At 49.5% G+C, this 26,520-nt stretch overlaps 2 protein-coding genes and 2 non-coding genes across 8 annotated transcripts; 3 read left to right on the forward strand and 1 right to left on the reverse strand.

Annotated features, from left to right (window-relative positions):
• The first annotated feature begins 1,646 nt into the window (after positions 1-1,646).
• Positions 1,647-6,966, forward strand: LOC100393688 (creatine kinase U-type, mitochondrial). The gene is made up of 9 exons (XM_002753381.6): positions 1,647-1,996; positions 2,599-2,797; positions 3,001-3,096; positions 3,476-3,697; positions 3,842-3,927; positions 4,043-4,166; positions 5,805-5,939; positions 6,388-6,513; positions 6,721-6,966. The coding sequence occupies exons 1-9, from the start codon at positions 1,848-1,850 to the stop codon at positions 6,835-6,837; spliced, it is 1,254 nt and encodes a 417-aa protein (XP_002753427.1). The 5' UTR covers positions 1,647-1,847; the 3' UTR covers positions 6,838-6,966.
• Positions 6,967-7,159: 193 nt separating this feature from the next.
• Positions 7,160-25,546, reverse strand: STRC (stereocilin). 5 transcript variants are annotated; one of them, XM_002807185.7, is made up of 29 exons: positions 25,352-25,546; positions 24,269-25,051; positions 24,157-24,181; positions 22,137-23,394; positions 21,129-21,191; positions 20,924-21,028; positions 20,613-20,779; positions 20,095-20,281; positions 19,842-19,957; positions 19,433-19,565; positions 18,931-19,113; positions 18,590-18,628; positions 18,245-18,412; positions 18,042-18,107; positions 17,459-17,584; positions 16,730-16,788; positions 15,569-15,692; positions 15,352-15,464; positions 12,779-12,914; positions 12,173-12,369; positions 11,884-11,974; positions 11,519-11,675; positions 10,752-10,921; positions 8,907-9,062; positions 8,385-8,527; positions 8,047-8,195; positions 7,721-7,818; positions 7,485-7,632; positions 7,160-7,325 (listed from the first exon to the last, which is right to left on the reverse strand). In XM_002807185.7, exons 1-29 carry the CDS (start codon positions 25,395-25,397, stop codon positions 7,237-7,239), a joined length of 5,295 nt encoding a protein of 1,764 aa, XP_002807231.2. In that variant the 5' UTR covers positions 25,398-25,546; the 3' UTR covers positions 7,160-7,236. The 5 variants fall into 5 exon arrangements, 4 of the variants coding, with proteins under 4 accessions (XP_002807231.2, XP_035115395.1, XP_035115396.1 ...); XR_013520905.1 differs by lacking the exon at positions 7,485-7,632 and having other exon boundaries at positions 10,752-11,274; XM_035259504.3 differs by having other exon boundaries at positions 7,160-7,632; positions 8,059-8,195.
• LOC118145300 (U6 spliceosomal RNA) lies at positions 10,367-10,470 on the forward strand. The gene has a single exon (XR_004730425.1). It is a non-coding gene; the product is annotated as a U6 spliceosomal RNA (small nuclear RNA).
• LOC118145419 (small nucleolar RNA U13) lies at positions 20,406-20,508 on the forward strand. The gene has a single exon (XR_004730534.2). It is a non-coding gene; the product is annotated as a small nucleolar RNA U13 (small nucleolar RNA).
• Positions 25,547-26,520: the final 974 nt, after the last annotated feature.

Raw genomic sequence — 26,520 nt, forward strand, 5'->3', positions numbered from 1 at the left:
TATTTACTCAAGGCTATTTTTTAACCTAGTTAAAGAGGCCTCACAACACAGGTAACATTTTCCACACTGCAGAAACATAACTCTGTTCTCTAATAATTGATGTCTTTCCAGGAAAAGAAGAGATGGACCTGAGAGAGAAGTGGACACTTCTAAGAATACCCACAAATGAAGAAGGTAGAAAAAAGGACACAAAGGAGGCCTAGAAGGAATGAAGGGAATGAGAGTCGTATGGGAAATTCTTGATGTGAAGGGAATTCTCTTTCCCAAATACTCTCTCTTAAGATTTCCAAGTATCTTACTGTCCTGTGGGTGCGCCAGGATAGCATAGGGAAGGGACTAACGCCACCGTGCTACTCCACCTTAACTCCTCCACACTGAAGCCCCTCATCTCTATTTCAACTATAGCATTCATTCCCCTTGTTACCAGGACAAAGGTCGAGTCATACCTGGAGCTGGGAAACAAAGCTCTCTCAAATCTGAATACACGTTTTATGAGGAGAGAGAGCAGGATAGGGGACCACAAGAGAGGCAGACTCCCTGATGACCTCATGCCCTTGTACACCACTCGCCTTTACACTCTGGATTAAACAGCATTAGGGAGCCAAGAGAGGAAACACATGTGGTGTCTGGAAACCTGTGCCTGCCTGTTCCAGTCCCACACCCAGTCATCTCACCACACCCTTCACCTCACTTTCTCATGTTCTCCTCCAGCCCAGGAACTAGGAACTCCATAGAGAGAAGTGAAGGGAGAGGAGGAAGAGGAAACTAATAATTCTTTGTCCAACCACAACCCCACACCCAGCACAACCAACAGGTGGGCAAGCTTGCCAAGAATATTCAGAGGACATCCTGTGAACAGCAAACAGGTCTGAGCCTGGAAAAGACGCAGAGAAGTGAAAGATCAAAGGTGAGGTAGGGGACGGGGAGGAAAGTGGGAGAGACAAAAGGAAAACAAAAGTGGGGGATCATGAGAAGTAGAGGCAGGAAATAACAGGGCTTCAGACTTGGACACAGAGTGTTGGTGGAGGACACAGCACAGATGGCCTAAGAGTTAATATTTCCCTGGTTCCTCCCTGGGAGTCCTTTCTCAACCTTGTAAGGAGCGCACAGGGGTGGCAAGGAAGCACCTTGGTCTTCTTCCTGGTTCTAAGGAAAAGGTGACCTTGAACCAGTGGGTGTCTTTCCCAGTGCCTGCCTCTAACCCTGTGCTTTCTCCATATCCTCCTCCACTATCCGTGTTTATTCTGCTGTTTCCCCGCGGCTGGCCCGGGAGACGGGAGAGGTGGCTGAGGCAGGCCAGAAGCCGAGAAGTTGGGCAATGTCACCCTTGCACACTCACAGGGTAGAAGCATCGGGTTTCGGCTTAAACCGAGGGGTTTAGGGGAAGGGTGTTGAATTTTAGCTAGTCCACGTGGGTGCTGTCCTCTACTTGGTGCTGAAATCTGGGCGACCTCATACCGGGGGGGCTTACATCCCCGGTTTTAGGCGCGCGAGTCTCAGGCCCAGCTAATTACCTGGCGGTGCTGCCCACCCCTGCCCCCACGCACCTAGCGCGGCGGCAGGCGGGAAGGCGGGGCCTAGGGGAGCCCCACCCCTGGAGACTGCGGCTGGGGCTTCCCTTACCTCCTCCCTCCTGCCCGCCTGCCACTAGCTCACTGCGCCTCTCCTGCAGTCTGATCGGTACTGGCTCCTATTCCGGCTCCAACCTCCACTCCGACCCCCATCTAGGCTGCAGCCTCGGACCTAGCTCCGGCCCTCAGTCTATTCGCTTGCATCCTCCCTCCCTGTTCCGGATCCTGTCTTGCGCCAGCGCCTACTCCAGGATCCCGTAGCCAGACCCTCAAGCCATGGCTGGTCCCTTCTCCCGTCTGCTGTCTGCCCGCCCGGGACTCAGGCTCCTGACTTTGGCCGGAGCGGGGTCTCTAGCCGCTGGCTTTCTGCTCCGACCGGAACCTGTACGAGCGGCCAGTGAACGACGGAGGCTGTATCCCCCGAGGTAACAGTGCCTGAGGCGCGGGAGGGGGTGGGGGCAGCGGTGATGGAAATGAAGGTGCGGGTAGAAATGAGAATCCGGGCAACAGAGAAGGGCTATAATCACTAAGGCCCTGGAGCTGGAGGGCTGTACAGTCTGCAGACCTCAGTGGGGTGGGGGTGGGGGCCAAAACCATAAAGCAAGAACATTCCTGGGGACCTGTCAAGACCAGCTCCGGCCTTGCGAGTTCTAGCTGCACTCGCTGCCTAAATCCCTAATTGTAAAGCCAGGAACTATCCTTTTCGCTTCCCTCCATCTCCTTCCCCCATTTCCTCAATTCCTCTCCTTAGTCTTTCCCCTCCTCCATCCCTAGTGTTGTGTCATGGGAGGAAAGAACTGAGCAGATCTGGAGAAACTGAGCTGGCTAGCCAGAGGCAACTAAAACTATTAGGAAAGAATAGACTCTGAAAGTACCTAAAGAGATTACCAAGGTTTAGCCTCTTTCTAATTCCCCCTCCTCCCACGGAGCAAAGCCAGCCATGGCCAAGTGGACAGCTCCCAGGTAACTGCACTAGGTCTAGGCCGCTGTGCCCTCCCTCCATGGTTACTGGGTACCCCCTCCCTAGCGCTGAGTACCCAGACCTCCGAAAGCACAACAACTGCATGGCCAGTCACCTGACCCCAGCAGTCTATGCACGGCTCTGCGACAAGACCACACCCACTGGTTGGACGCTAGATCAGTGTATCCAGACTGGCGTGGACAACCCTGGCCACCCCTTCATCAAGACTGTGGGCATGGTGGCTGGAGATGAGGAGACCTATGAGGTAGGGCATCTCTAGAGTCTCCCTGGTGATCCAACTCATCTTCCCAGTAATCCCAACTCCTTCCCCCTAAAGACCTCTCAGTTTCCCCCAAGACTCGGAGCAATCCATACTTAAGTTTTCTGACCCAGTGAAATCAATGCACAACTGAAGCCTGGGGAGGGATTTCCTCTCCTTAACCATCTGACCCTCTTAACTCCCCTTAGGTATTTGCTGACCTCTTTGACCCTGTGATCCAAGAGCGACACAATGGATATGACCCCCGGACAATGAAACACACCACTGATCTGGATGCCAGTAAGGTGTGTTTAAATATTCCACTTCTGATTTGCATTGCCTATGTATCTCCAATCCCTTCATCTTATTTCCTGACTTATGGTCATTATACTGCTGAGCTTTTAATCTTAATGTAAGGAAAGAATCCTATCTTAAGGAGCAGCATATATGGAGACGAAAGGATAGATAAGAATGACCATAGCCCCAAGATGGGCAGTTTGGGGAAGGGTCTGCAAGGCCCCCTTCAATTGGAGTGTTTTCCCAATGAGCCTCTTCTTCCAATGCACACAGGAAGAATACACAAAGAGTCCTCTAATCCCTAAGGAAGGTCTCTCCTTTCCCAGGGGCCCTCAATTCCCACCCACTGTGTTTCTATGACTTATATTCATTTCCCTTATTTCCCAGATCCGTTCTGGCTACTTTGATGAGAGGTATGTATTATCCTCGAGAGTGAGAACTGGCCGAAGCATCCGAGGACTCAGTCTGCCTCCAGCTTGCACTCGAGCAGAGCGACGAGAGGTGGAACGTGTTGTGGTGGAAGCACTGAGTGGCCTGAAGGGTGACCTGGCTGGACGTTACTATAGGCTCAGTGAGATGACAGAGGCTGAACAGCAGCAGCTTATTGATGTGAGGGCCTTCAGAGGGAGCTGGGTTGGGGAAGCAGATGGAGAAAAGAGCCAGAGGGGAAGCTGGGCCAGATGAGACATGGGCTCTGAGAGGTCCAGGGGCCACCATTAAAAGTCTTAACCCAAGTCCCTTTACTCTTCCCAGGACCATTTTCTGTTTGATAAGCCTGTGTCTCCATTGCTGACTGCTGCAGGAATGGCTCGAGACTGGCCAGATGCTCGTGGAATTTGGTATGAGGCTGCTTCTTACCTCTTTTGTCTTCGCGCCCTCATAAATGCTTTTTTCCCCTCTGCCTCTCCCAATTCTTGCCTTGTCTCTTGATCACTGTCCTTCTCCCGCCCTCAGGCACAACAATGAGAAGAGCTTCCTGATCTGGGTGAATGAGGAGGATCATACACGGGTCATCTCCATGGAGAAGGGTGGCAACATGAAAAGAGTGTTTGAAAGATTCTGCAGAGGCCTCAAAGAGGTTGGAGAAGAGTGTGTAGGGTTGCTAGGTGGGAGGACATAAGGAAAACCGAAGAGTAGCATAAATAATTGTGAAATTTGTAAACCAATCCAGGGCATGTCTGATAGTAAAAAGGGTTGCCATTAATCACTCTAGAACTAAAAGAATAAACCAACTGGGACTATACTGGGAAAACCAGGACATGTGCTTACCCTAAGATTATGAAGAGAGAAAGAGTATCAGGAACCTTAGGACATGAAAAAGGCAGTTAGTTGCCAGATAATGCAAAGAAGGAATAACTGAGGAGGCAGGTCAGTGCCTGGGATGTGTGGTGTGGGATGGTGAGATGTGCAGATAAGGAGATGATTTGAGCTTAGATTGATGTTGGTGGGGAGAGGTTGCTGTGTTCATGACTCTATTATAACTATCCAGTTCTGACACAAGGTAGGCCTTGTCTCTGGATTCTGTCATTCTTGCTGAAGTACTGTGTCTAGGCTTTAAGCTGAGAGTTGGGAGGGAGATTGGGGAAGGTGGAGGATAGAATGGTTTGAATTCTAGAATATGTGGCTGTAGATGAGAGGTTAAACTTAATCCTCAATCCTACATAGATTGGTTCTCCATATTGAAGTCTACATTAGAAAACCCCATAAACCCAATTCTTACTGTATATTCTCATACATACAGTTCTACTTTGGGCTTGCAAAGAAAAAAGAGCTCCTCTTTTAGATTCTGAGCAGTTTCTACTATTTTTGGCAAGTAATAGATAACATATTCTCACTATGAATGGGTAGGGAAGTAACTTTAAATTATATGCCTCAGTTTCCTCATCTGTAAAATTGGGATAATGAGATTTTCTACATTTTAGGTTGTTGTGGGGATTAAATGAAATACAGGTAAAGTACTTGGTCCACAGTAAGTGCTTAATAAGTGTTAAAGTGTTAGCTGCATTATTATTCTAGATGGAAGGGTTTCCCCATGTTCAGCATGTAAGATATTCCCCTATGCCATGATTCTTTCTGAACTATAAACAGGATCCCTTTACTCATGTTGGGTAGTGGTCTTTGTGACCAGTATTATGGTAGATCCCTTGTCTCAAGTCTAATAGTCACCTTCATGACTACATGGTTAAGTGAAGCAAAGCACCTTCTCCTGCCCCCATTCCTATGAATCTGGCTTTTCTGCTCTGTTTTCGTCTTCTCTGCTTTCACACATGTGTTCCTTTCACAGCTAACAGAAGGTTCTCTTACCTCTTCCTAACAAAGCTTACACCTTCATTTTCTGCCTGAAAGGACCCTTCCAAGCTCTAGACTCATTAGCAAAGCAAAGATAATCAATGCATGTATAACTCATTGAATAATCAATCCTTTCTCAGTTCAGTTTATCACCTCTGTTCATTTTCCTAGACCATCCCTAATACACGACTCCCTCGAGTTTTTCTTCCACATATTTTCACAATCTCATTATTATTCACATTATAATTTTGCATCACATGCATGATAATAACAACAAACATTTTCACCGAAGAACATTGTCATTCATTCACAGCCAAGTTTCTGTTCTAGACATATTTCTAGTGTTCTTGTGTGTCTAGCTAAGGGAGGGTCCAGGGTTAATGAAAATATCCCTGATTTTTCATTAACAAAACCTTTGTGGACTCAGGTGGAGCGACTTATCCAAGAACGTGGCTGGGAGTTCATGTGGAATGAGCGTTTGGGATACATCTTGACCTGTCCATCTAACCTGGGCACTGGACTTCGGGCAGGAGTGCACATCAAACTGCCCCTGCTAAGCAAAGTAAAGGAGTTGAGGGGTTACAGAGGGGTGTGAGTAAGGAAGGGTGGGTTGTGGATGGGGAGGGAGTGGACCCTTTGGAAAGGATAAAGGGTCAGGAGACCAGCTGGACACAGTGGCTCATGCCTGCAATCCCAACATGTGGGAGGCCAAGGCAGGCATATTACTTGAGCCCAGGAGTTTAAGACCAGCCCGACAACCTGATGAAACCCCATTTCTACTACAAATACAAAAACTAGCCAGGTGTGGTGGAGGCTGAGGTGAGAGGATCACTTAAGGGAAGTCAGGGCTGCAGTGAGCTATGATCACTCCCAACCTGGGTGACAGAAAGAAACCCTGTCTTTTAAAAAAAGGAAAAAGCTCAGGAGACAGCTCTGAGCAGGTTTAGGGCTCTTTCAGGTAGGACTAGTCTCTCTATTGACCCTGCTCTCAATCCCTATCTCCTCTCTAGGATAGCCGCTTCCCAAAGATCCTGGAGAACCTAAGACTCCAGAAGCGTGGTACTGGAGGAGTGGACACTGCTGCCACAGGTGGTGTCTTTGACATTTCTAATTTGGACCGACTAGGCAAATCAGAGGTGAGATCCTAAGGGATTAGGGTGAGGAGCTGTATAGGTCTGTGGGGGCTGAAACATGGCAGTGAGTAAGCCTCAGGAATGTTAACAGCATCTGAAATGAAATTCATGTTGAGTGGGGAGGCAATTGGAAACAAGCAGGCAAGTCAGTCAGTGCTAAAGAAAAACTCAGATTGTAGAAAGCAGATATCAAGGATTAGTGTCCTTCAGGTGGAGCTGGTGCAACTGGTCATTGATGGAGTAAACTATTTGATTGACTGTGAACGGCGTCTGGAAAGAGGCCAGGATATCCGCATCCCCGCACCTCTCATACACACCAAGCATTAACTCCCCATCGCCAGCTGATAACTCAGGATTCCCAGGAGTTCTGCTCATTCTAATGAGGACTCATTCTACTTTGCTCTGGACCTGCCCCTGCATCCCCTGCCTCCATCCTAGTAAAGACTCCTTGCTATACTGCAGTTGTCTGTGTTATTTCTAATGGTGGGGTGAGGAGGGAGCAGCCTTCAGGAAATGAAAAGAGGCAGTGGGATTATTTATGATGGAAAGAGACTCCAGTTATGGCATGCCAGGAACAATGATTCTCAGGTGGGTGGAAAGCATTAATATTTTATCCATATTCCTTATCAGCTTCTGAGAATAATCAGGATGCACTTCTGTTTGCACTTTATTCTTTATGACTTAAGATTTCTCTCCCCACAGTCTCCTGCTACTGTATAGACAGGCTCAGAGCAGGTGGTCAAGGAAGCTGATTGTCAATACCAGGGACCAGGAAGGTTGTGACCAGTCCCAGAGGCCCCAGGCTGTACTTCGACCTATAATAGACAGAGAGTGGAAGTAATATCACAACTCTGCTCTCCAGGAGCATTGATACTTGGAAATTAGCTCTCTGCCTGTAGACTCCTTCACTCCAGGGATCTCCCGGGGGTCTGATTCTGGGTCTGGAGGGTCAAACTCTGTAGCTGGGAACTCACCTTGCTGTTCTGGGCTCTCCTTCCCCTCATGCTGGGCCCATGCAACTGCTTGTCGCTGCTCAGGACTCAAAAAGGCCATTTGCTCAGGAGTAACAGACATAGCCTGAGCACTGGTGAGACTGGACAGTTGGGTGGGACTAAACACCACCTGGGGGCAGGGGTAGGAATCAGTGCATGTATGTAGTCCCTGTTGGGCCCTGGATCTCCTGTGGTCATCCCGGTCCATTAATACTTACAACAAATTTAGGAGGAGGGATGACAGAAATGGCAAGAGGAGTAAGACCCTGGATCTGTCCCCGCAGCAGTGCTGAAAGAGCCAGGTCTGGGATCCCAGCTGTTGAAGCAAGTGGCATCCAAAATTGTCTTAGACTGACCTTCCTTCTCTTCAGACCTATAGACCTCTCTAACTACTCCCAAAATGCCCTACCGCAGACCTCCCCCAGTATGTCTCCAGCCCCTTAACTAAATACTTTCTCAGGCCCCCACCTAAGAATTGTGGGGCAATTTTCCATTCAGTCCACCCATGGCATAGAAACCAAACCAACTTGTACCAGCTTCCCACCTGCTATTGTACCAATTTCAGTGAAGATCTCAGGCCCCCAGTTACTGATTGGGCCAAAGCCACCAGGCAGTACAAGGAGGTGGGCCAGAACCTCCAGTTGTTCCTCAGAGCACTGGAGATGCAGGGTGCCCAGGAAGAGAGCTGCTTGGCTGTAGAAGAGTGGGAAGGAAGGAAGAAGAATTCAGCTTCAGCAAAAGGGGCTGTGGTCTTGAGACAAAGGAAGAGATGGCTTCAATTGAGTTCCTTTCCTCCATAGGACCACACCTTCATGACCTTTCTTTCCCCAGTAAGTCCACCTTTACCTCAATACCACCACCCTCAGCCCCTTCACAAGTGACCTAAACTCCCAACTGCTGATGTGCTGTAGCTCCTCTGGCCGCAGTCCACAGAGTGTATAACCCAGTGCTGTCAGATGAATGAAGTCCAGGTGGCTCACATGCCGACCACTCTGCCGTAGGAAACTGGAGACCACAACTCGGAGCTGGGGTGGGGGTTAGGGGCAGAGGGAAAGGAGAAAATTATGGAGAAATTATGGACAGGGAAGTGATAGGTGTTGATGGGTTATATCCTGTTACTATTAAAACCTAAAGTGCCATGGGGAAGGTTGAGGATTCAAAAAAGAAAAGGATAGAAAAAGAGGAGACCTCTGGGGAAAGAGGCAGGAGACAGTACTATGTGTCCAGGACCTCAGAGTGAATAAATCAGAGTCCCGAAGGTCACTAGCATGGGATATTAAGAAAAGATAGAACGAATGACCGGGTAGGGTCACAGGGAAAAATTCCTTGGGTTTCAGATGATCTAGAGGGCTGGGTCTGTGGGATGGGTACTTGGGAAATGGTAGGGAGGGTGAAAGGTATTACCTGGGTGGAGCTCCAACCATCTATCTGCCCCAGGGTGCTCAGCACTCCCCAGTCCACTAGAATCAGCTCCTGTAGTTCCCGATCTCCTAGACCTATTAAGAGCCGACCCAGCTGCAGGATCTGCTCAGGACGAAATCCCCGGGGGGGACCCCACAACTAGGAGGAAGAGAGGAACAATGTGAGTGGAAAAGCAGTGGACTGGGAGTCAGAATGCTGGGTTTTAAGTCTTGCCTCTGCCCTTAGCTGTATAACTCCAGGCAAGTCACTTGCCTTTGGGTTAGTTTCCTCCACTATAAAATGAGACAGTTGCCTTACAGTTCCTCTGACTAAGGTGTTTTGAAAGACATTAGAGTCAGTAGAAAAGAAGAGCAGACTAACTTTAGTCCATGAGTTCTAAACTTTTATGTGCATCAGACACAGAGACACCTATTAAGATGCAGATGCCTGGGGACCGGCACTGTGGCTCACACCTGTAATCTTAGCACTTCGGGAGGCTGAGCTGGGAGGAATGCTTGAGCCCAGGAGTTCAAAACCATTCTGGGAAACATAGCGAAACCCTATCTCTACCAAAAATACAAAAATTAGTCAGGTGTGGTGGTATGCACCTGTAGTCCCAGCTACTTCAGAGGATGAGGCAGGAGGATGGTTTGAGCCCAGGATGTACAAGTTGCAGAGATCACACCACTGCACTCTAGCCTGGGCGACAGAGTTTGTCTCCAAAAAAAAAAGCAGATATCTGGACTCTTTCTCCCAGAGACTGACTGACTGGCCGACTTATTTATTTATTTATTTATTTATTTTTGAGACAGGGTCTTGCTCTGACACCCAGGCTGGTGTGCAGTGGTATGATCTCAGCTCATTGCACCCTCCACCTCCCGGGCTCAGGGGATTCTCCTACCCCAGCCTCCCAAGTAGCTGGAATTACAGGTGTACGTCACCACACCCAGCTAATTTTTTTTCTGTTTTTAGTAGAGACAGGGTTTCACCATGTTGCCCAGTGGTCTCAAACTCCTGGGCTTAAGCAATCCACATGCCTCAGCCTCCCAAAGTACTGGGATTACAGGCATGAGCCACTGCGCCCAGCTTCCCAGAGGTTTTTATTATGTCAGTCTAGCATGGTAATCCAGCATCGGCATTAAAAACCTGTTCCCAGCCAGGCGCGGTGGCTCATACCTGTAATCCCAGCACTTTGGGAGGCTGATCACAAGGTCAGCAGTTCGACACCAGCCCTGCCAACATGGTGAAACCCTGTCTCTACTAAAAATACAAAAAATTAGCTGGGTGTGGTGGTGCACACCTGTAATCCCAGATACTCAGGAGGCTGAGGCAGGAGAATCATTTGAACCCAGGAGGCAGAGGTTGCAGTGAGAAGAGATCGAACCATTGCACTCCAGCCTGGGCGACAGAGCGAGACTCCGTCTTAAAAAAAAAAAAAAAAAAAAAAAAAACCTGTTCCTTGCTTGCTTCAGCAGCACATATACAAAAAAAATTTGGAATGATAAAGAGATTAGCATAGCACCTGCGCAAGTATAACATGCAAATTCATGAAGCATGCCATAATTTTTTTAAGATAGAAAAAAGAAAATAAAGGAAAAAGTCAGTTCCCTTGATGATTGTGATACGCATTAAAATTTGGTAATTACTGCTTTGGTCCCTCTATTCATTGTACTGGCTCTCTTTCCTCAAGAATTATCTCCCCTCACCTCCTACTTATCACCCAAATCTTTTACCACTTTTATCTCCTGCTTCCCCCACCTCTCATCCAACTCTTCATTCTCTTGGTGTCCCACATCACACCCAAACAACTTCCTCATGGCCGACCCCAGTTGGCTCTCCATCCCTAACCTGTTTTGCTTTGCCCATGGCTGCCCGCAGTTCCTCAGGCCCAAGTCCTGGGTCTCCTGCAAATAGTGTCAGGCAGTCCTCAAAGTCTGAGAGCTCCATCTCTGCAATCTGGGTGGCAGACCAGGCTGCTGGGAATGTCCCTCGTACATCTGCACAATTTGGCACAGGTTCTGAAGAGGGAAGGCAGAGCCAGGAGGTCAGTGTAGTATTAAAATATGTCCAGAAAGATATCTGTAGATGGAATAACCCTTCCAACCTTTGGAGGATGGAGCACTGGGGGAAGTAGGGATCAAGGGATTATTACAGGGTAAGATTTATAGGGCTTAGAAGATAATAGAACAAGAAGTGATTGGAGATGCCAAGTCCCTCGTTTTATAGATGGAAGACTAAGGATGTTGCCCAGGCATTTAATGGCAGAGCTGAATTCAAACCCAGTTCTTTAGCCTCACAATGCCTCCTTCAGAGCTTCTAGGGATCTCCCCAGCAGAGAACTCCACACTTAGCCAAGCTAGAGCTGAGTCAGCTGTTTATAAAGACAAGAGAGCAGGAAAATGCGAGTTGTGGGCTAAAAGAAAATGTAATAGTTTACAAACTCCCAGAGCTATAGAATTCTAGAACTAGAAGAGACTTGAAGATCATCACTCTAACCTCTAACCTTGCTTTATAAATGAGAAAACTCAATCCCAGAGAAGAGCACATGTAGAACCCAGACTGTTTGATACTCCCTTTACATCCTACTGGACATATGAGTATTTGAGCAGTTTCACCTGGAAGATCCTCAGCAGCTGGTCGCACCACCCCTGCTACCAGGGCTGCTTTCTTGGCAGCAAGCTGTGGCCCCCTACACAGCTGTCCAAATCTGCTCTGCTCCCAGCTCTGCTGCTTTTCTAGAAGCCTCTCTAGGGTCTCTGGACCCAAGGCCTCCTGCATGAGAAGATAGAAGGAGAGTGGGGAGATCTGGACAGGTCAGGGCCTACTGCTATAGCTATATTTACAAAGTCCTGTCTCTGTTTCACAGTCTCCCCCCAGATCTAGGCTTCGTATCCTTTGCCCTATTTGGCCATGGGTCCCCATAACCAGCTCACCAGTCCCCTCTATGCATTTACTCCCTTCTCTTGTTCCTTCATCTCACCCTGGGGATCAAGGAAATTGCCTCAGTTGACAGAGTGAATAGTAGGCGTCCAGCTTGCTCTACTTGATCCTGGCTCCATAACTCTGGTTTCCTGGGGGACAGGAAGAAGATCAGGGGCTGGGGAGCTGAGGGAACTGTGAGGAAAAGAAAGGGGAAAGAGGACATGCTAGGATTTGGAACAGGGGGCTCCAAGGGACCTTAAGAATATGGAACAGACTGCCACTGATTATGGTGGTTCAGGGACTGGGTATAGGATGAATTAGAATCTGAAGTTCTCAAAGGTCCATACCCAAGAACAGGCTCCTGCAATAGCAGCCATCCCAGCTCTGTGGCAAATGTCTCTCCTAGGCAGTAGCCTTGCAGCTGACTGAGATGCGACAGCAGGATCTGTAGGGGGATCCGTCTTGTGCTCTCTATCCCCAGGAATCCAACCAAAGGGCCTAAGGTCTCCAGCACTTCCCCTGAGACTGCAGTCTCCTTTGGAGCCTGGAGAGGAGCATCGGAACTTGGACAGTGCACCTCTGACTCAGAGTACCAGACACTTTGATCAAGACACCAAGCCCCTTGACCCTCCCTCCCTCCCGCTCTCAACTCAGCACCCTATGATGCTCACTGCCTTTGTTCACGTTCTTAAGCAATAAGCCCACATAGGAGCAGGCAGAAAGACTGAGAGGTGGACTCCAAGGGATTTCTTGGCCTCCAGGAGGTATGGACAAGTAACATGAAACAGATTATCAAGGAACAGAACCCAGAGGCAAAAACAGGGCCTTGTAGAAAGGAACCTGTTTGGCAGCAAGAAAGCAAGTAGAGGTTTGGGGGACAGTCAGAGAGCATAGTCTGAGAAGCAAGAATTGCCCAGGGCAACAAATCTCAGTCTGATAGGGTAGACTCTTACCAGGTTTTGTAGTGCCCTCTCTGCCAGGGCTGCCTGGTGGAGTGGGGTCAGTGCCAACAGCTGCTCTGGAGCTCTTTGCACCAGCTCCACCACCAACATAATAGATTCATTGGATAGTCTGTCCATTAGCTGGATTCTATTATAGCAATGTGACAACAACAGCATTCAGTTGGAACTGAACCAAGTTGAGAAGGGCCCACAGAACACCACATTCCTCAGCTAAGATATGACCCCAGATCAAACTTAGTGAAGCTGGACAGGACAAGAACTAATAGTAAACAACTCCACGCCCAATTCCCACCATCAAGCTTGAATGGGGGAGAAAAAGGGAGTGACATATTTCTAGTCTTCCTAAAAAGAAATAACAAACACTCCTACCTAATCTAATGGACTCAAAAACTCCAAATATTAAGTACCATTAACATTTCCCCATTTTATAGATTAAAAAACAGGTTCACAGAGATCAAAAGTAGGGTCTCTCACTCCCAATTCCAGTTTTTTCCCAAAGGGCAACCCTTCCTCTACTTGTGAGGAGACCCCTTCTTGTTTGCATAATGCTATGCAATTTACAAAGTTCTTTCAGGTGTTATCTCATTTGATTCTACAATAAGACCTGGCCTCACTCCATTACCCAGGCCGGAGCGCGCAGTGGTGCTGCGATCTCAGCTCACTACAACCTCTACCTCCCAGGTTCAAGCAATTCTTGTGCCTCAGCCTCCCAAGTAGCTGGAATTACAGGCATGTGCCAACACACCCAGCTAATTTTTGTATATTTAGTAGAGATGGCATTTTGCCATGCTGGCCAGGCCAGTCTTGAACCCCTGACCTCAGCGATCCACCCACTTTGGCCTCCCACAGTACTGGGATTACAGGTGTGATCCACTGTGCCTGGACAAAATAGGTGTTTTTCTTATCCCTCTTTCACTAATGAGGAACTCAACTTTTCTGACGCATAGTCTAGGATGTTTCACCTCATCCGTGACCTTGGGATTCTAAATAGTCTCACAGAACACACATATTTAAACAGATTTGAATAGCATTAAAAAAAATTAAAACAGGCTTGGCGCAGTGACTCACACCTGTAATCCCAGCACTTTGGGAGGCTGAGTCAGGAGTTTGAGACCAGCCTGACCAAGGTGGTGAAACCCCATCTCTACTAAAAATACAAAAATTAGCCAGGTGTGGTTGTACATGCCTGTAATCCCAGCTACTCAGGAGCCTGAGGCAGGAGAATCACTTGAATCCGGGAGGTGGAGATTGCAGTGAGCTGAGATCATGCCATTGCACTCCAGCCTGGGTGACAGAGTGAGACTCCATCTCATAAATAAATAAATACAAATACAAAAAACCCTTTTGCCCAGAAATCAGAAGCGATAGCCTGTACCCTACCTAGCATTGCCAATTCTGGAATTGGGCTAAGTCATACAAGAGCTAACATCTGTGGAAAGCCCTATAAATATGTAAGAATGTTGGGAGGCTGAGGCAGGTGGATCACTTGAGGCCAGGAGTTCGAAACCAGCCTGGCCAACATGGTGAAACCTCATCTCTACAAAAAACACAAAAAGTAGCCTGGCGTGGTGGTGCATACTTATAGTCTCAGCTACTTGGGAGACTGAGGCAGGAGAATTGCTTGAACCTGGAAGGTGGAGACTGCAGTGAGCAGAGATCACATCACTGCATTCCAGTCTGGGCAACAGAGTGAGACTCCGTCTCAAAAAAAAAAAAAAGAAAGTAAGAACGAAGTCAACTGCTTTTACTCCATTTCATCTCCATATCTCCAGGAAGACTATAACACAAGCATTTTCCTACTCTGACTTACAGTGCAAGTGGCAATGGGGTCGTGGTGGGGGTAAAACAAGAAAGAGAGCATATGAGTAAGATACTCATAAACTTCTAGCTCTCTGGATTGGGAAGAGCCTTGGTTCCTACAGCCTTCTCTTCTCACAACCTATATATGAATGTGCTCCACAATGTTCCTGCCATGGGGCCATCTGGCCTAGGCTCGAACAGCTCCAATGACCAGGAACTCACTACCTTAGTTTTTCTTATGCTATGTAAAAATCTGATCTCCATTAATTATTCTTAGTCTTGCCCAATGGGGACACTCATAAATATGCAATCTAATTTCTACTTGATAGCCCTCAAGTATTTCAAGGCATTTATCATGTTTTTAATATGTTTTCTTTCTATCTACGACTCTGAATGCACTGAGAACACAGGGCCCTGAGCAAACTACAATCCTTTGGGGCAGAATTGGAGCATTGCTTCCCTCACTTCAGACACTCTATCTCAATTAATGTGGGTTAGGTTATTGTAAGATTACTTGGCAGGCCTCAATACAGTGTTGCCACCCTCAGCTGCTCCATGTTGGTGCCATGTTCTCGGAACTAGTCAATACACAGAGCAACTTTGAATAGAATCTTCTGCTTTGGACTACCAGAAGTCCTGACATCCCTGGATGTCAGGGAACTACCAGATAGAAAAACCACCTCCTCTAGGGCATTCCCTAAGGGTAGATCTTCACCCTAGATTGAGTTTTCTGAGGGGTCAATATCTCCAGGTGTAGTACTTACGGTAAGTCCAGGAGTAGCTTGCTATCCAGTCCACTCAGTTCTGGCCCTAGAGCTGTCCATTCTGGTTCTGGCATTGCCATCCTCCGCTGTAGCTCTGCCCAGATACAGGCCCTCTGTAGGGAAGCAGGGTGAGGCCAGAGCAGAACATAAGAGCTGGGTTCTATACCTAGGGTCCCAGCCTCCCTGCTCCCACCAATGTCCAAGCACCCCCTCTCACCAGGCTCCCTCGAATTCTAGTGTGCAGTTGATAGATCATGTGCACCACTTCAAGGAAGTCTACCATTGAGTTGATCTGCTGCAGAAACTCACAGGACATGCCCCCTGCCATGGTGCCCAGAGCCCTGTGGGTATGTGAGTGGGTAGATGCTCATTCAACACATGCCACAGCCTGTCTGCTCCTTGATATCAGTGCTCTCAACACAAGTACAGATCTTCATTTACGGCAATTTATGGTTTGAGCAATGTTTTAAAATATTCTCCTCAGTTTCCCATAACATCACTGCTTATCAGAGAAGAAAAGAATTACAGATGTCAGGTGACATTCTCAACATTATTCTACTAGAAATGTGGTAAACTGAAACTAGAGCCATATCGTAGATTCTGAAGCCCTTGGGAGGCCAAGGTGGGCAGATCACCTGAGGTTAGGAGTTCAAGACCAGCCTGGACAACATGGTGAAACCCCATCTCTACTAAAAATACAAAAATTAGCTGGGCATGGTGGTGCATGCCTGTATTCCCAATTACTCTGGATGCTAAGACAGGAGAATTGCTTGAACCTGGGAGGTGAAGGTTATAATGAGCTGAAATCGTGCCACTACTGCACTCCAGCCTGGGCAACAGAGCAAGACTCCATCTCAGAAAAAAAATAATAAAGATTCTGAAGCCCATGGTTCTTTTATTGTGGGTGTAAGTAAAGTGATACCTTCTTATTCCTATTTATTCTTGCTTGGCCAGAAGTCACCCTGAAGTAAACTAATAGTAGCAAATGTCTCCTGGGAGTTTACAATGGGCCAGGCACTGTGTTAAATATCATTTAATCTTCATAATAACTACCTATGAGGCTGGTGCCATTTTAATTCTCATTTAAAGAAGGGAAAACTGACACAGGGAGGTTAAATGACTTGCCCAACAAGTAGGTGACACAACTGGAACCTGAACCCAGGTTTTCTGAGTCCTTTGGTTCTAGTCAGGATAGACATGGCACTGTGGAAGGACAGGAGGGCAAAGAAAGGAGCTAGGAGAATGTCCATGGGGCAGGGACTATACATCATTCATCCCTATATTACCCTGTTCCATATCACATGGTGACTGGCACACAGTAAGCATTCAAAAAAAATGTTGGTTGAATTCAGTTCACTGCTCAACACAAGTTACTCACTGTAGATTCCTAAGGGTCAGGTTGGTGGGTACTTGCATCTTCTTCCAGAGAAACTGTGCCTACAAGAGAAAGAAAGAGGAGCCACTTCACAGAAGATACACTGTTCAAGGATACCCCCTAGAGTGGAGAGGCAGGAATGCTTTGGACCCAGTCCTGCCTCTTCACTCTGTGGGACCTACCAGCCTCCCACTCTCCCAGATGCCCACTCAGAGCGAGTGAGAAATAAATGAAATAAAAGGGAAGGAGAAAGAAAAGAAAAGAAAGTCACATTATAAGGGATACTAAGGGGCTAGGTGCAGTGGCTCAGGCCTGTATTCCCAGCACTTTAGGAAGCCAAGGCAGGAGGATTGCTTGAGGCCAGGAGTTTGAGGTTACAATCTGGGCAACATGATACCTCAACATAGTGTCTCAATATAGTGTTCACATTTTTGTATTGTCTGTCTCTACAAAAATTTTTAAAATGAGCCAGTCATGGTGGTAACCGCCTGTAGTCCTAGCTATTCAGGAGGCTGAGACAGGAAGATTGCCTGAGCTCAGGAGTTTGAGGTTACATTGAACTCTGATCATGCCACTGCACTCCAGCCTAGGCAACAGAGTGACTGTGTCTCAATCAATCAATCAATCAATAAAGGATACTAAGGATAATCTGGCCAAATAGGGCTGAGGGATGGGTACAGAAGATAGACCACACTGAGGGATGGAGTTCTGAAATTAAGTGGGGAGAATCACCTGCTGCTCAGACCAGGGCAACTCCCGGTAGCGTCTTCGGTTTGCCAGAAGAGCTGAGGAATCCAGTTGTAGCAGCTTTAATGGGAGCAGGGGAAGCAGGCAATCTGGCCAGGTGGTGGAAATAGGCTGCTGGCGGCAATGGGTATAGCAGTGTAGTGAGAGAGTCTAGATTTAGCACTCAGAGAAAAGGAATCATGTGGGCGGAAAGGGACCAAAGCTAGGACAGAAGTGGAATGGCATTTGCCACTGTATCAATAAATGCCTAAGAGCCTCACACTGCAGGCTGCTGTGGTTGAGTGCTGCTGCTAGTTAGGCACCAGATGAACAAAGTCCCTTAGCTTCTCTGAGCATTGGTCTTTTCATCTGAAAGCAGGGTGGTTGGCCTGGAAGATTTCTCAGGCACTTCCAGATTTGACATTCTAGGACAATGTGGGTCATGCTGTCCTGCATCTGGAACTGCTACTAGGTAAAGAGCTAACCTGAACTCTCAGGGCCACCGCAGGGTAGTGTGGGAGGCAGTACCAGCCATATGAAACTGCCCTGGAATGGAGAGAGGAGCTTAATTGGGAGATCTCACACTTACCTGACCAGGGATGCACACAGCTGGACTGGCACCTGTTGTACCCATATTTTTAACACCATCTTTCACCTGCATGAGAATTGCTTGTGTGTGTGTGTCAGTGGGGAGGTATGAAAGGCCTTTCCTGGCCACAGGGAAGATGTCTTCCTCCCAACCAGAGAGAGCCCATATCCCTGATTGTCTCATCCTCCTTGCTACTCTCATACCCGAAAGGTCTGCAGCAGTGCTGCGGTCTGGCAGGCTGAGAGGCGTGACAGTTCTGGGGCCAGGCAGGAACAGGCCCCAACCAGGACTCTCCTAGGAATGGCCTGGAGTGTCTGGGGGCTGAGGCCTGGCAGCAGAAGGTGCAAGGAGCAGAGTTCCTCCAGGGATAGCTAAAGAGCAAGAGAGACAAGGCCTAAAGAAGGAGGGAAGGGTGGTGGGGAAGACAACAATCACAAGGCAGCAAGGCAGTAAGTACGAGGGGAGCGGAGAGGGAGGAGGGGCAGATGGAGGAGCCAGGGAAAAAGGGGAGACCTCTGGTGGGAGGCTGAGAAGTTGCTGCTACTCACATCCTGCCTGGGGAGGAGCCGTCCAAGCAGCAGGGCAGCCTGTGTAGGGATGGGACCAAAAACAACAGCTCTCAGGACCCAGCAGCCAGGTCCTTAGCAGCCTTCCTAAGGCAAGCCCTCCAAAACTTCCCGCTCCCTCTTAACCATCCCCAGTAACCATCCTCAGTGACTCAGGTACCTTCTTGACCTGAGGAAGGGAATGAAGGTGTCCTCCTGCGGACAGTTTACCTCTACTATTCACCCAGGGAAAGGAGGGGCTGGTTTTTTCCCTGAATGTGATTCTCTCGACTGGAGCTCAAGCGGGGATGGAGGGTGAATGCCAGGGAGTAAGACAGGCAAACCTGAGCAGGTGTAACACTAGTTCCCTGCAGGACAGGAAGCATGGCTCTGAGCTGGGGCTCTGACAGCTCCTGCAGGAAGCGGAGGCCCAGCTGAGGAAAGAGAGGGGCCCAGACCTGCAGTTCCCGGGGGCTCAGGACTGCTCCTCCAGATGAGCGCAACACCCCCAGAAGTTCATATGCCACCTGTAACCAAAGAAGGTTTGGGACTGGAGAGAAAAGACAGATGAACCTTCTTCCTCTCTCAATTTCCCAGGGCCTGGGCTAGGGTTTGGATTAGGTTCAAAATGGCAAAGGGTATGTTTGGGGTGCCACAGACCAGATAGGGAAGGGCCAGAAAGAGGTGGCATCAGGTAAAAATGGCTGTGGAGTAAGGAATGGTGGTTGCAAAAGTGGAATGGGGGCTGGCACCACTGTGCTCAAGCTTGGTTGACACAATGGGAAAGCCATCCACAGAGACCCAGGGGAAGCCTAGAGTTTTGCAGGCTTGTGCTAAGGGGCTCACCCGTCCTTCTGGGCTGAGGGTCCCGTTGGCTGCACATTCCAGCAGCCCCCGTTCTACCGGCCCCATCGGATCATTCAGGGGTACTAGGCTCTGCAGCTCCTCAGGGCTCAGGAAACAGGCGAGGGGCCCAAGCCTGAGGAGGGCATGAAGCTGACTTTCATGTGGTCCCTGGGGCTGGCACTAAGGCAGGCCTGGCAGCAGATGGTGTGGGTACATACACTGGGCACTTTGACCACTATACCACTATACACCATCTATAGACCTCTCTCCTGGAACTCTATGCTGCCTGGGGCCACTGCCTACTCTCTTGCCCCTTCCTTCCTAAAACACTGACCCACCATGACATCTGTACCTTCCTCTCTCTACCTCTTTCACTCTTGCCTTGATCACTGATCCGATGACAACTCACCTGCGTACCTGCTCCTCGCCATCCTGGACACTCTGGTTTACCAGGCTGCGCAGCACATGGCGGGCATGCCCTGGCCCCAGACCTGCTGCTGGCCAGCTATCCTCCAGGGCCTGGATCTGAGATGGGGAAGGTCAGCTCACACTGGGGTCACTGTGGAGCTCTTGCAGGGAGGTGCCACTGAGAGACATGCCATTGACTCTCATCCCCCCTAGCAGAAGATGGGCCAGTCAAGTAGAGAAGATGATTCTCATACCTGGTGAGGGCTGAGCTGCAGAAAGTTCTCGAGAGGGAGGTGGGGGAGCAGGGGCAGCACTGCCCACAGCAGCTCCTGGGGCCAGGCAGGCACTTCCCCAAATAGTTCAGGGGCCAGCAGTCGCTTTGCCAGAGCCTCCTTCTGTTCAGTCCTCATTCCTGGGCTGTAATCCCGGATGGCAGCCAGGCTGTGGGAAGTAATGGGTCTTAACCCTTTGTCTTCTTCCAAACTGTTTTTCCTTGGCCCTCTGTAGCCCTGGTGTCTAGATAGGAAGGAGACTCTCCCTGGTTTTAATAGAGAGGAGCTCTCTGATCCTTTTGTAGTTCATCAGCATGATGATTGGGTTTTCACACTCAGGTGTGAGATGTGCCTCTCTCAAACATTGTTACATGTTGGCACATTACCTATCTGGCACGAAAGAAAAAAACAGAGAGGAGCTCTGGAAGGGGTTGCTCCAGGTGGATGGGGTTGCTGGCTTGATCCTGACAGGAGCAGGATGAGTGGTGCAGGAAACTTACACACTGTCGTTCGCTAACAGGGATGGTGGGAAGCGCATCAGGTCAGAGACGGCCAAGAAAGGGATAAGTGGTGACAGGTCAATGAAGAGCTGGGAGGTGAGGCGAGGGTACCGCTGGAGCAGCAGGGCTGTCAGGCGACCCAGGGCCTGCTCCTCAGATGGTGGTACCTGTTGGGGAACAGGAATGGATTCTGGCTCTGAAGATGCTCAGTACCCCTGCCATTTCCTCTCTGGAGTTCCTCCTCCCACTAAGGCAAGTCCTCTGAACACTAGGCTCCAGGTGCCCTTGCTCCCCTTTCCCTCTATGCTCACCTTCAGCTTCCCCTGCAACATGAGGGTCAGGAAGCCCTGCGCAGCCTCCCTCTCTGCTGAAAGCACCAGCTGCTGGAGGTTTTCTGGGGGCATATGCAGGTACGCCTGCAAATAGCAGGTCATGGCAGGTATGGCCTCAGGGAGCAGGGACCTCCAGCCAGGCTGTCACCCAGCCCACCCTTGTGCCCTCCACTAGAATTGTTACCTGCACTAGAATCTTCAGGGCCCAAACACTCTTTTCCCTCTGAAGCAGATCCCACAGCACAGGCTGGTGGGAAGAAAAACAAGATGCCAACAGAGCTGTCTTCTTTGTCTCTCTTGCAGCTCCAGAGGGATTCCAACTCCACTTGCTGGGATGCTTGTCCTTCATTTCAAGTGTGATTCTTCAGCTATTAAGCTCGTTTAGGTCCAAGATAATGTCTCTAATTTCTCTCATACCCTTTCCCATGCCAGGTTCATAGTTGGCTCAATAAATACTTGTAGACCTGAACCAAATACTATGACTATCTAATTCCCTTTTACTGGGCCCAGGGCTTGAAAAAAGGTGGTCCTAACATGGAGTAAGGAGTCTATATATATCCTACAGAACCTAGCAAAGTACCTTGCATATAACACCCTCAGTGAATGAATTGTGGTATTAACATGTTCTAACCCCTCCATTCTGCAGAGTAAAAACTGAAGCCCAGAAAAACTAAATTAAATTGCTTGCCTAAGGTCACACTAATTTGTGGCAACGTTGAACCTAGAACCAAAGTCTTCTGATCGGTAGTGTCCCTGAATCTTTCTCATTCTTGTCTTATCTTCCTGTATTCGGCCAGCCTCCAATTCTCACTCTCTAGGGGAAAAGCTAGAGTCCTCTAACTTGATTCCTTTTCTTTCTGGTGCAGAAAGGCAGAGAGTCAAAGAGCCCAAACGAATAGCAAGGTAACATTTACTGCACGTTTATCTATGATGCACTGTGCTAAGCACACAGCATGTATTATCTCATATACCATTATCATCCCCAGTTTGTAGATGAGAAAACTATTGTTCAGAGAAGTTAAACAATTCATTCAAGGGTGGTCACAGAACCAAGATACGAATCCAAGCCTGTATGACTCTAGAGCTGTGTGCTCAAACTACTACCCTATACTACTGCCTCTCAGTATTCGAGGAATTCCCCTGGAGGCCCTTCTCACTGTTTTAGGAGCTTTCACTCTGGCAGATCACTCACACTAAAGCAGGCCAGCAGCTCCATCTTGTTTATACCAGAGCTGGGGTTGACAGTGGGTTCAAAGCCTGGTGGTGTTGGTTGCTCCTCCTCTTGTTCCAGGTATTCCCCAATCGTCCGTAGCACACTGCGCCGGCCCTCTGGGCGGAAGGCATCCCAGAAGGAGCAGTTGTCTGGGAGACTAGAGAGGAGTAGGGCCCGACCCAGCATCCCCTGGGCCTCAGCCCCTCCAGCCCCTGGACCCAAGAGGAAGGTCAGCAGGCGCAGGAGATAGTGTAGGCGTGTGGGGTGAGCAAGGGCTGGCACAGAGGACTGACAGCGTGGCAATTGGGATAGCAGGCCAAGCAGGAAGGGCCCAGGGGCCAGACAGAGTGGGGATGGTCCCAGTGGTGGCAGAGAGGGCAGAAGGGGACCCAGCAGCCCTTCTAGGAAGCAAGTGTCATTGCCCCCACGGCTTATCCTGCATTGGCCTGCTAGCCAAGGCCAGAAGGGCACCAGGGACTCATACATGGTGTCATTGGCACAGACCATCACCAGGAAGCTGCCCCCATTTGGGCAGCGTTCCCCACAGGGTCCAATGTGGCAGGGTGGGGAGGCAGTGACATCTAGGGTGGGGCCCTGGCAGATATGCTGCACCCAAGCCTGGTTGCTGGGAGGCACAGCCTGTAGACTTGCCTCCCCACACAGCCGCTCAGCCCACAGAGTCTTATTCTCCAAGAAGCAGCCCCAGAAGATGTCTGGGGTGAGGGGAACAGGGGGCAGGCCTTCAGGGCAGCTGGTAGGGGGTGGGAGCAGGCCAGCACAGAGCCGCTTTACCAGGCGGCGGGTGGAGCCAGACAGGGCTGAAAAGGAGAGATTGCTACAGATTGCATCCAGAAACTCATCAGGAAACTGGTCATGGCAGGCCTGTAGCCAGCCTTGAGCACCTGGTGCCCATGAGACTGCATACCACACAGCTGTCTGGCAGATGGCAGTGGTGCTGAGAGGGGGCTGTGGAGTGGCAGGCTTGGTGTGCTGGCAGAGCAAGTGGATGGAGAAGTTGGAAATGCTGTAGGGTGGTGCTGGGCCTGATTGGTTCTCACAGAGGGCCTCCACAGTGATGGCTCGCCGTTGGCGTGGGCTGATGTGGGCTGAGGGCTGAGAAGCTCTGGGCAGAGGCACACCCGTGCTCAGGCAGTGGAGGAGCGCGGGGGGTGGGGGTGGTGATCCAGACAGAAATCCCAACGCCTGGACATCCCAGGAAAGGTTGTGCCGGATGCCCCTGGGTACAGAGGGAGGAACAGGCAGGATCTGGTCAGTTCACATTTCCTCCAGCTGAAGATTCTGACCCTGACCTAGAGCCCCTCATGGGACATGGCAAGCATGGGCTTTTTTACAAGTGAGGTTCCTGAGAGTTTAGGCATTAGTGGCTGAAATGTTGCAAGGGGGCAAAAGGGAGAGAGCTGCCTTGCCAAGGCCTAAAATCACCTAGGAGAAGACCCAGTTGGTATTCTTTCTGTCCATGTGGCCCCTTTCTGCTTCCTTTCTTCACATGCTTTTAGATAGCTTTAACACAACCCTCAGCGGGCCTCTTGTCAGGAAATCTGCTCAGCAACTCAGTATGTCTAACTATGCTCTGGCACTGTTGTACTTAAGTGGTAAGGGGGTAAAGGAATCCATTTGTGTCCTTATTTTTCATATCCCATCTTTATTAGCTAACATATTAACCACTACGAGCCAGCAGTGTTTTAAGTTGTTTGCATATACAGTATCAACTCATTTAATCCGGTGCAACAACTCTGTGGTAACTAATATTATCATTCTTGTTTTATAAATGGGGAAACTGAGGTATAGAAAGACTATGTAACCTGCTCGAGGTCATATGGCTAGGAAGAGGTGGAGCTGGGACACCAGCTCACTCCAAAACCACTAAACCACACTCCTCCCATCAGTTTCCACTTGCTCTCTGGAGGCTCATGTCTTCAGCTCTCCACCTCCAGACTTCCCAGGCCCATTCCCTCAGAAGTGGCCCGCTATTACTTACCATAAAAGCAGCTGTTGAAGGTTACCTGGAGGAAAAGAGTAAGGAAAAGAACTACCCCAATCTCACTTTTCTTGCCCTGCCACATCCCAACTCCAGCCCTGGCCACACTCACCTCCCTGGCACTGCCCATTGGAATCAGGCTCTGGCTGCCCCAGAATGGAAAACACCTCATCCTGCAGGGAGTGAGTGATGCGGAGCAGGCCCTCCTGAAAGGCAGCATAGAGGGGGGCCCCCACTGTGCGTAGCAGACCGCCCCAAAGAGCCTCCTCGGAGCCTAGTTCCCCTGTTGGGGTTAGCAAACCCAACAGACCCTGCAAAAAGTGAGGAGTTGGCTCCCTCCCATTGAGGCCTGTGGCGTTGGTGGGGTCTGCACTGGGCTGCACCTGCACCAGAGCCTGCCAGCGTGTGCCCTCTAACAACAGAAGCAAAGAAGGCAACCAGTCAGCAGCCAGGACACAGTCAGAGGGCCCATCACGGGTACATGGGGGCCGTGTTGGGGTAGAGGGACCCCCAGGAACTAAGGCTCCCAGCAGCACCTCTATGAGTCCACCCAGCACCCCTGCCTGGTGCACCAAGAAATCTCGGGGAGTCTGCTCCTGTCCCAGCAGTGCCAGCACATCCCCCAGCAGCCCTAGCACTGGCTCCCAGTCAGGGCTGCCTCTCAGTGTCACTAGAAAATCATGGAGCCGGAGAGCAGGGGGCTGGAGAGGTGGGGGCTCTCCTACTGGTCCCTCCCCCATTCTCCCAGGCTCAAAGGAAGACATGTTCGCCAGGAATGTAGAGAACCGTGAGTGGCTAATGGAGCCCTGGGGAGCCTGGTCCAGAGTGGAGAGCAATGACTTCAGGAAGGAGAGACCAGGGTCCAGGGACTGAGGCCCAGTAGGGGCCAGAGTCACTGTAAGAAGAGAAACCGGAGGTTACTAAAGAGCAGGAACCTAGAGCCCAAAGAGTCCTGCCCCTGAGCACCATTCCCTACCTGGATCTAAAGATGAGGTGAGAGGATGGTGAGCTGAGCCCTGTTGGTTGGCCCACTGTAAGTCTTGGCCTACCTTTCTTAACCCTCATTGTCTCCCTTTGCACAAGTCTCTGCCTCCCTCCTTTGTCCTTTTATCTAACAGGTTAACCTCCACATTCTTGATGTCTTTTTCTAGCCACCCTCCTCCTCCTTTTCCCCAGTTCTGCTCACTGTTCTCACCTGCGCAGGACAGCAGCAGCAGCAGTGGCCAGAGGCTCAAAGCCATGTTTCCAGGTGAACGCTGCTACTGGAGGTGGTGAGTCCTGGTTATTCTCACCTGTGGGATAGCCAGATGAGGGCAGGCACTGCAGGCAGCCTGAGGCTCCACTGACACTGTAGTGTGGTCTTTCAGCAAACAATATCTGTAACCTGACAGCAGGTTTGTTACCTGAGCCACTGAATATCTGATCCTTTGGCTCTGGAGAAGGGTATGCTTCTGTGAGAGGGACCAATGATAGGGGATCCCAGGGGCCCCTCAGAGGAACCCAAGGAGATAGCTTGAGTTAGGAGCCAGTGATGCAGAAAGGAATAGGCAGACATGAAGATGGAGAACTGGAGACCTGGGGAGTAATCTGGGGTTTTGCAGAAACACAGAAAACAAAGAGGATATGAAGGAGCTAAGAAGCAAGAAGGATTTGAGGAAACTGAGGAAGAAAGGACACCCAGGAGAAAGAAACAGGGCAGCGAGGTATAAACAGATGAGAAATGAAGACAGAGGTCTGGTCCAAGGAAGGAGAATTCAAGAAGAGGAGAGCTGCTTTCAATTCAGTACTCAGAACCACAGAATGTCAAGAGCTGAGCAGTACCCCAGAGATCACATAGACCAAACTTTTCAATTTATGGATAAAGAAACAGACCAAGAGAAACGTGATTTACTCATTACACCATTCAAATGTTTGGGTCTTCCCTTTGGTTCTCTCTCTGTGGCCTAGGTGAAAGCCCTATCAAAAATTCTGAGGCAAGAAGAGATAAACCAGATTAAATCACTACACACAGGGACTGATCTTTCAACACACAGAACTGCTCATAGAACAGAGAGAGAGAGAGACATTTCATTCAAAATAATCTGGTTTGGTCAGGGTTAGAAGTCTTTCTTGTTGTTGTTGTTGCTTTGTTTTCTGTTTGTTTGTTTTTGTTTTTTGAGACAAAATCTCTCTCTGTTGCCCAGGCTGGAGTGCAGTGGGGCTATTTCACCACTGCAACCTCTGCTTCCCAGGTTCAAGCGATTTTCCTGCCTCAGCCTCCTGAGTAGCTGGGATTACAGGCACCTATCACCATACCAACCTAATTTTTGTATTTTTAGTAGAGATGGGGTTTTGCCATTTTGGCCAGGTTGGTCTTGAACTCCT

The sequence above is a fragment of the Callithrix jacchus genome, chromosome 8 (assembly GCF_049354715.1).
Source record: "Callithrix jacchus isolate 240 chromosome 8, calJac240_pri, whole genome shotgun sequence".
NCBI classification, from domain to species: Eukaryota; Metazoa; Chordata; class Mammalia; order Primates; family Cebidae; genus Callithrix; species Callithrix jacchus.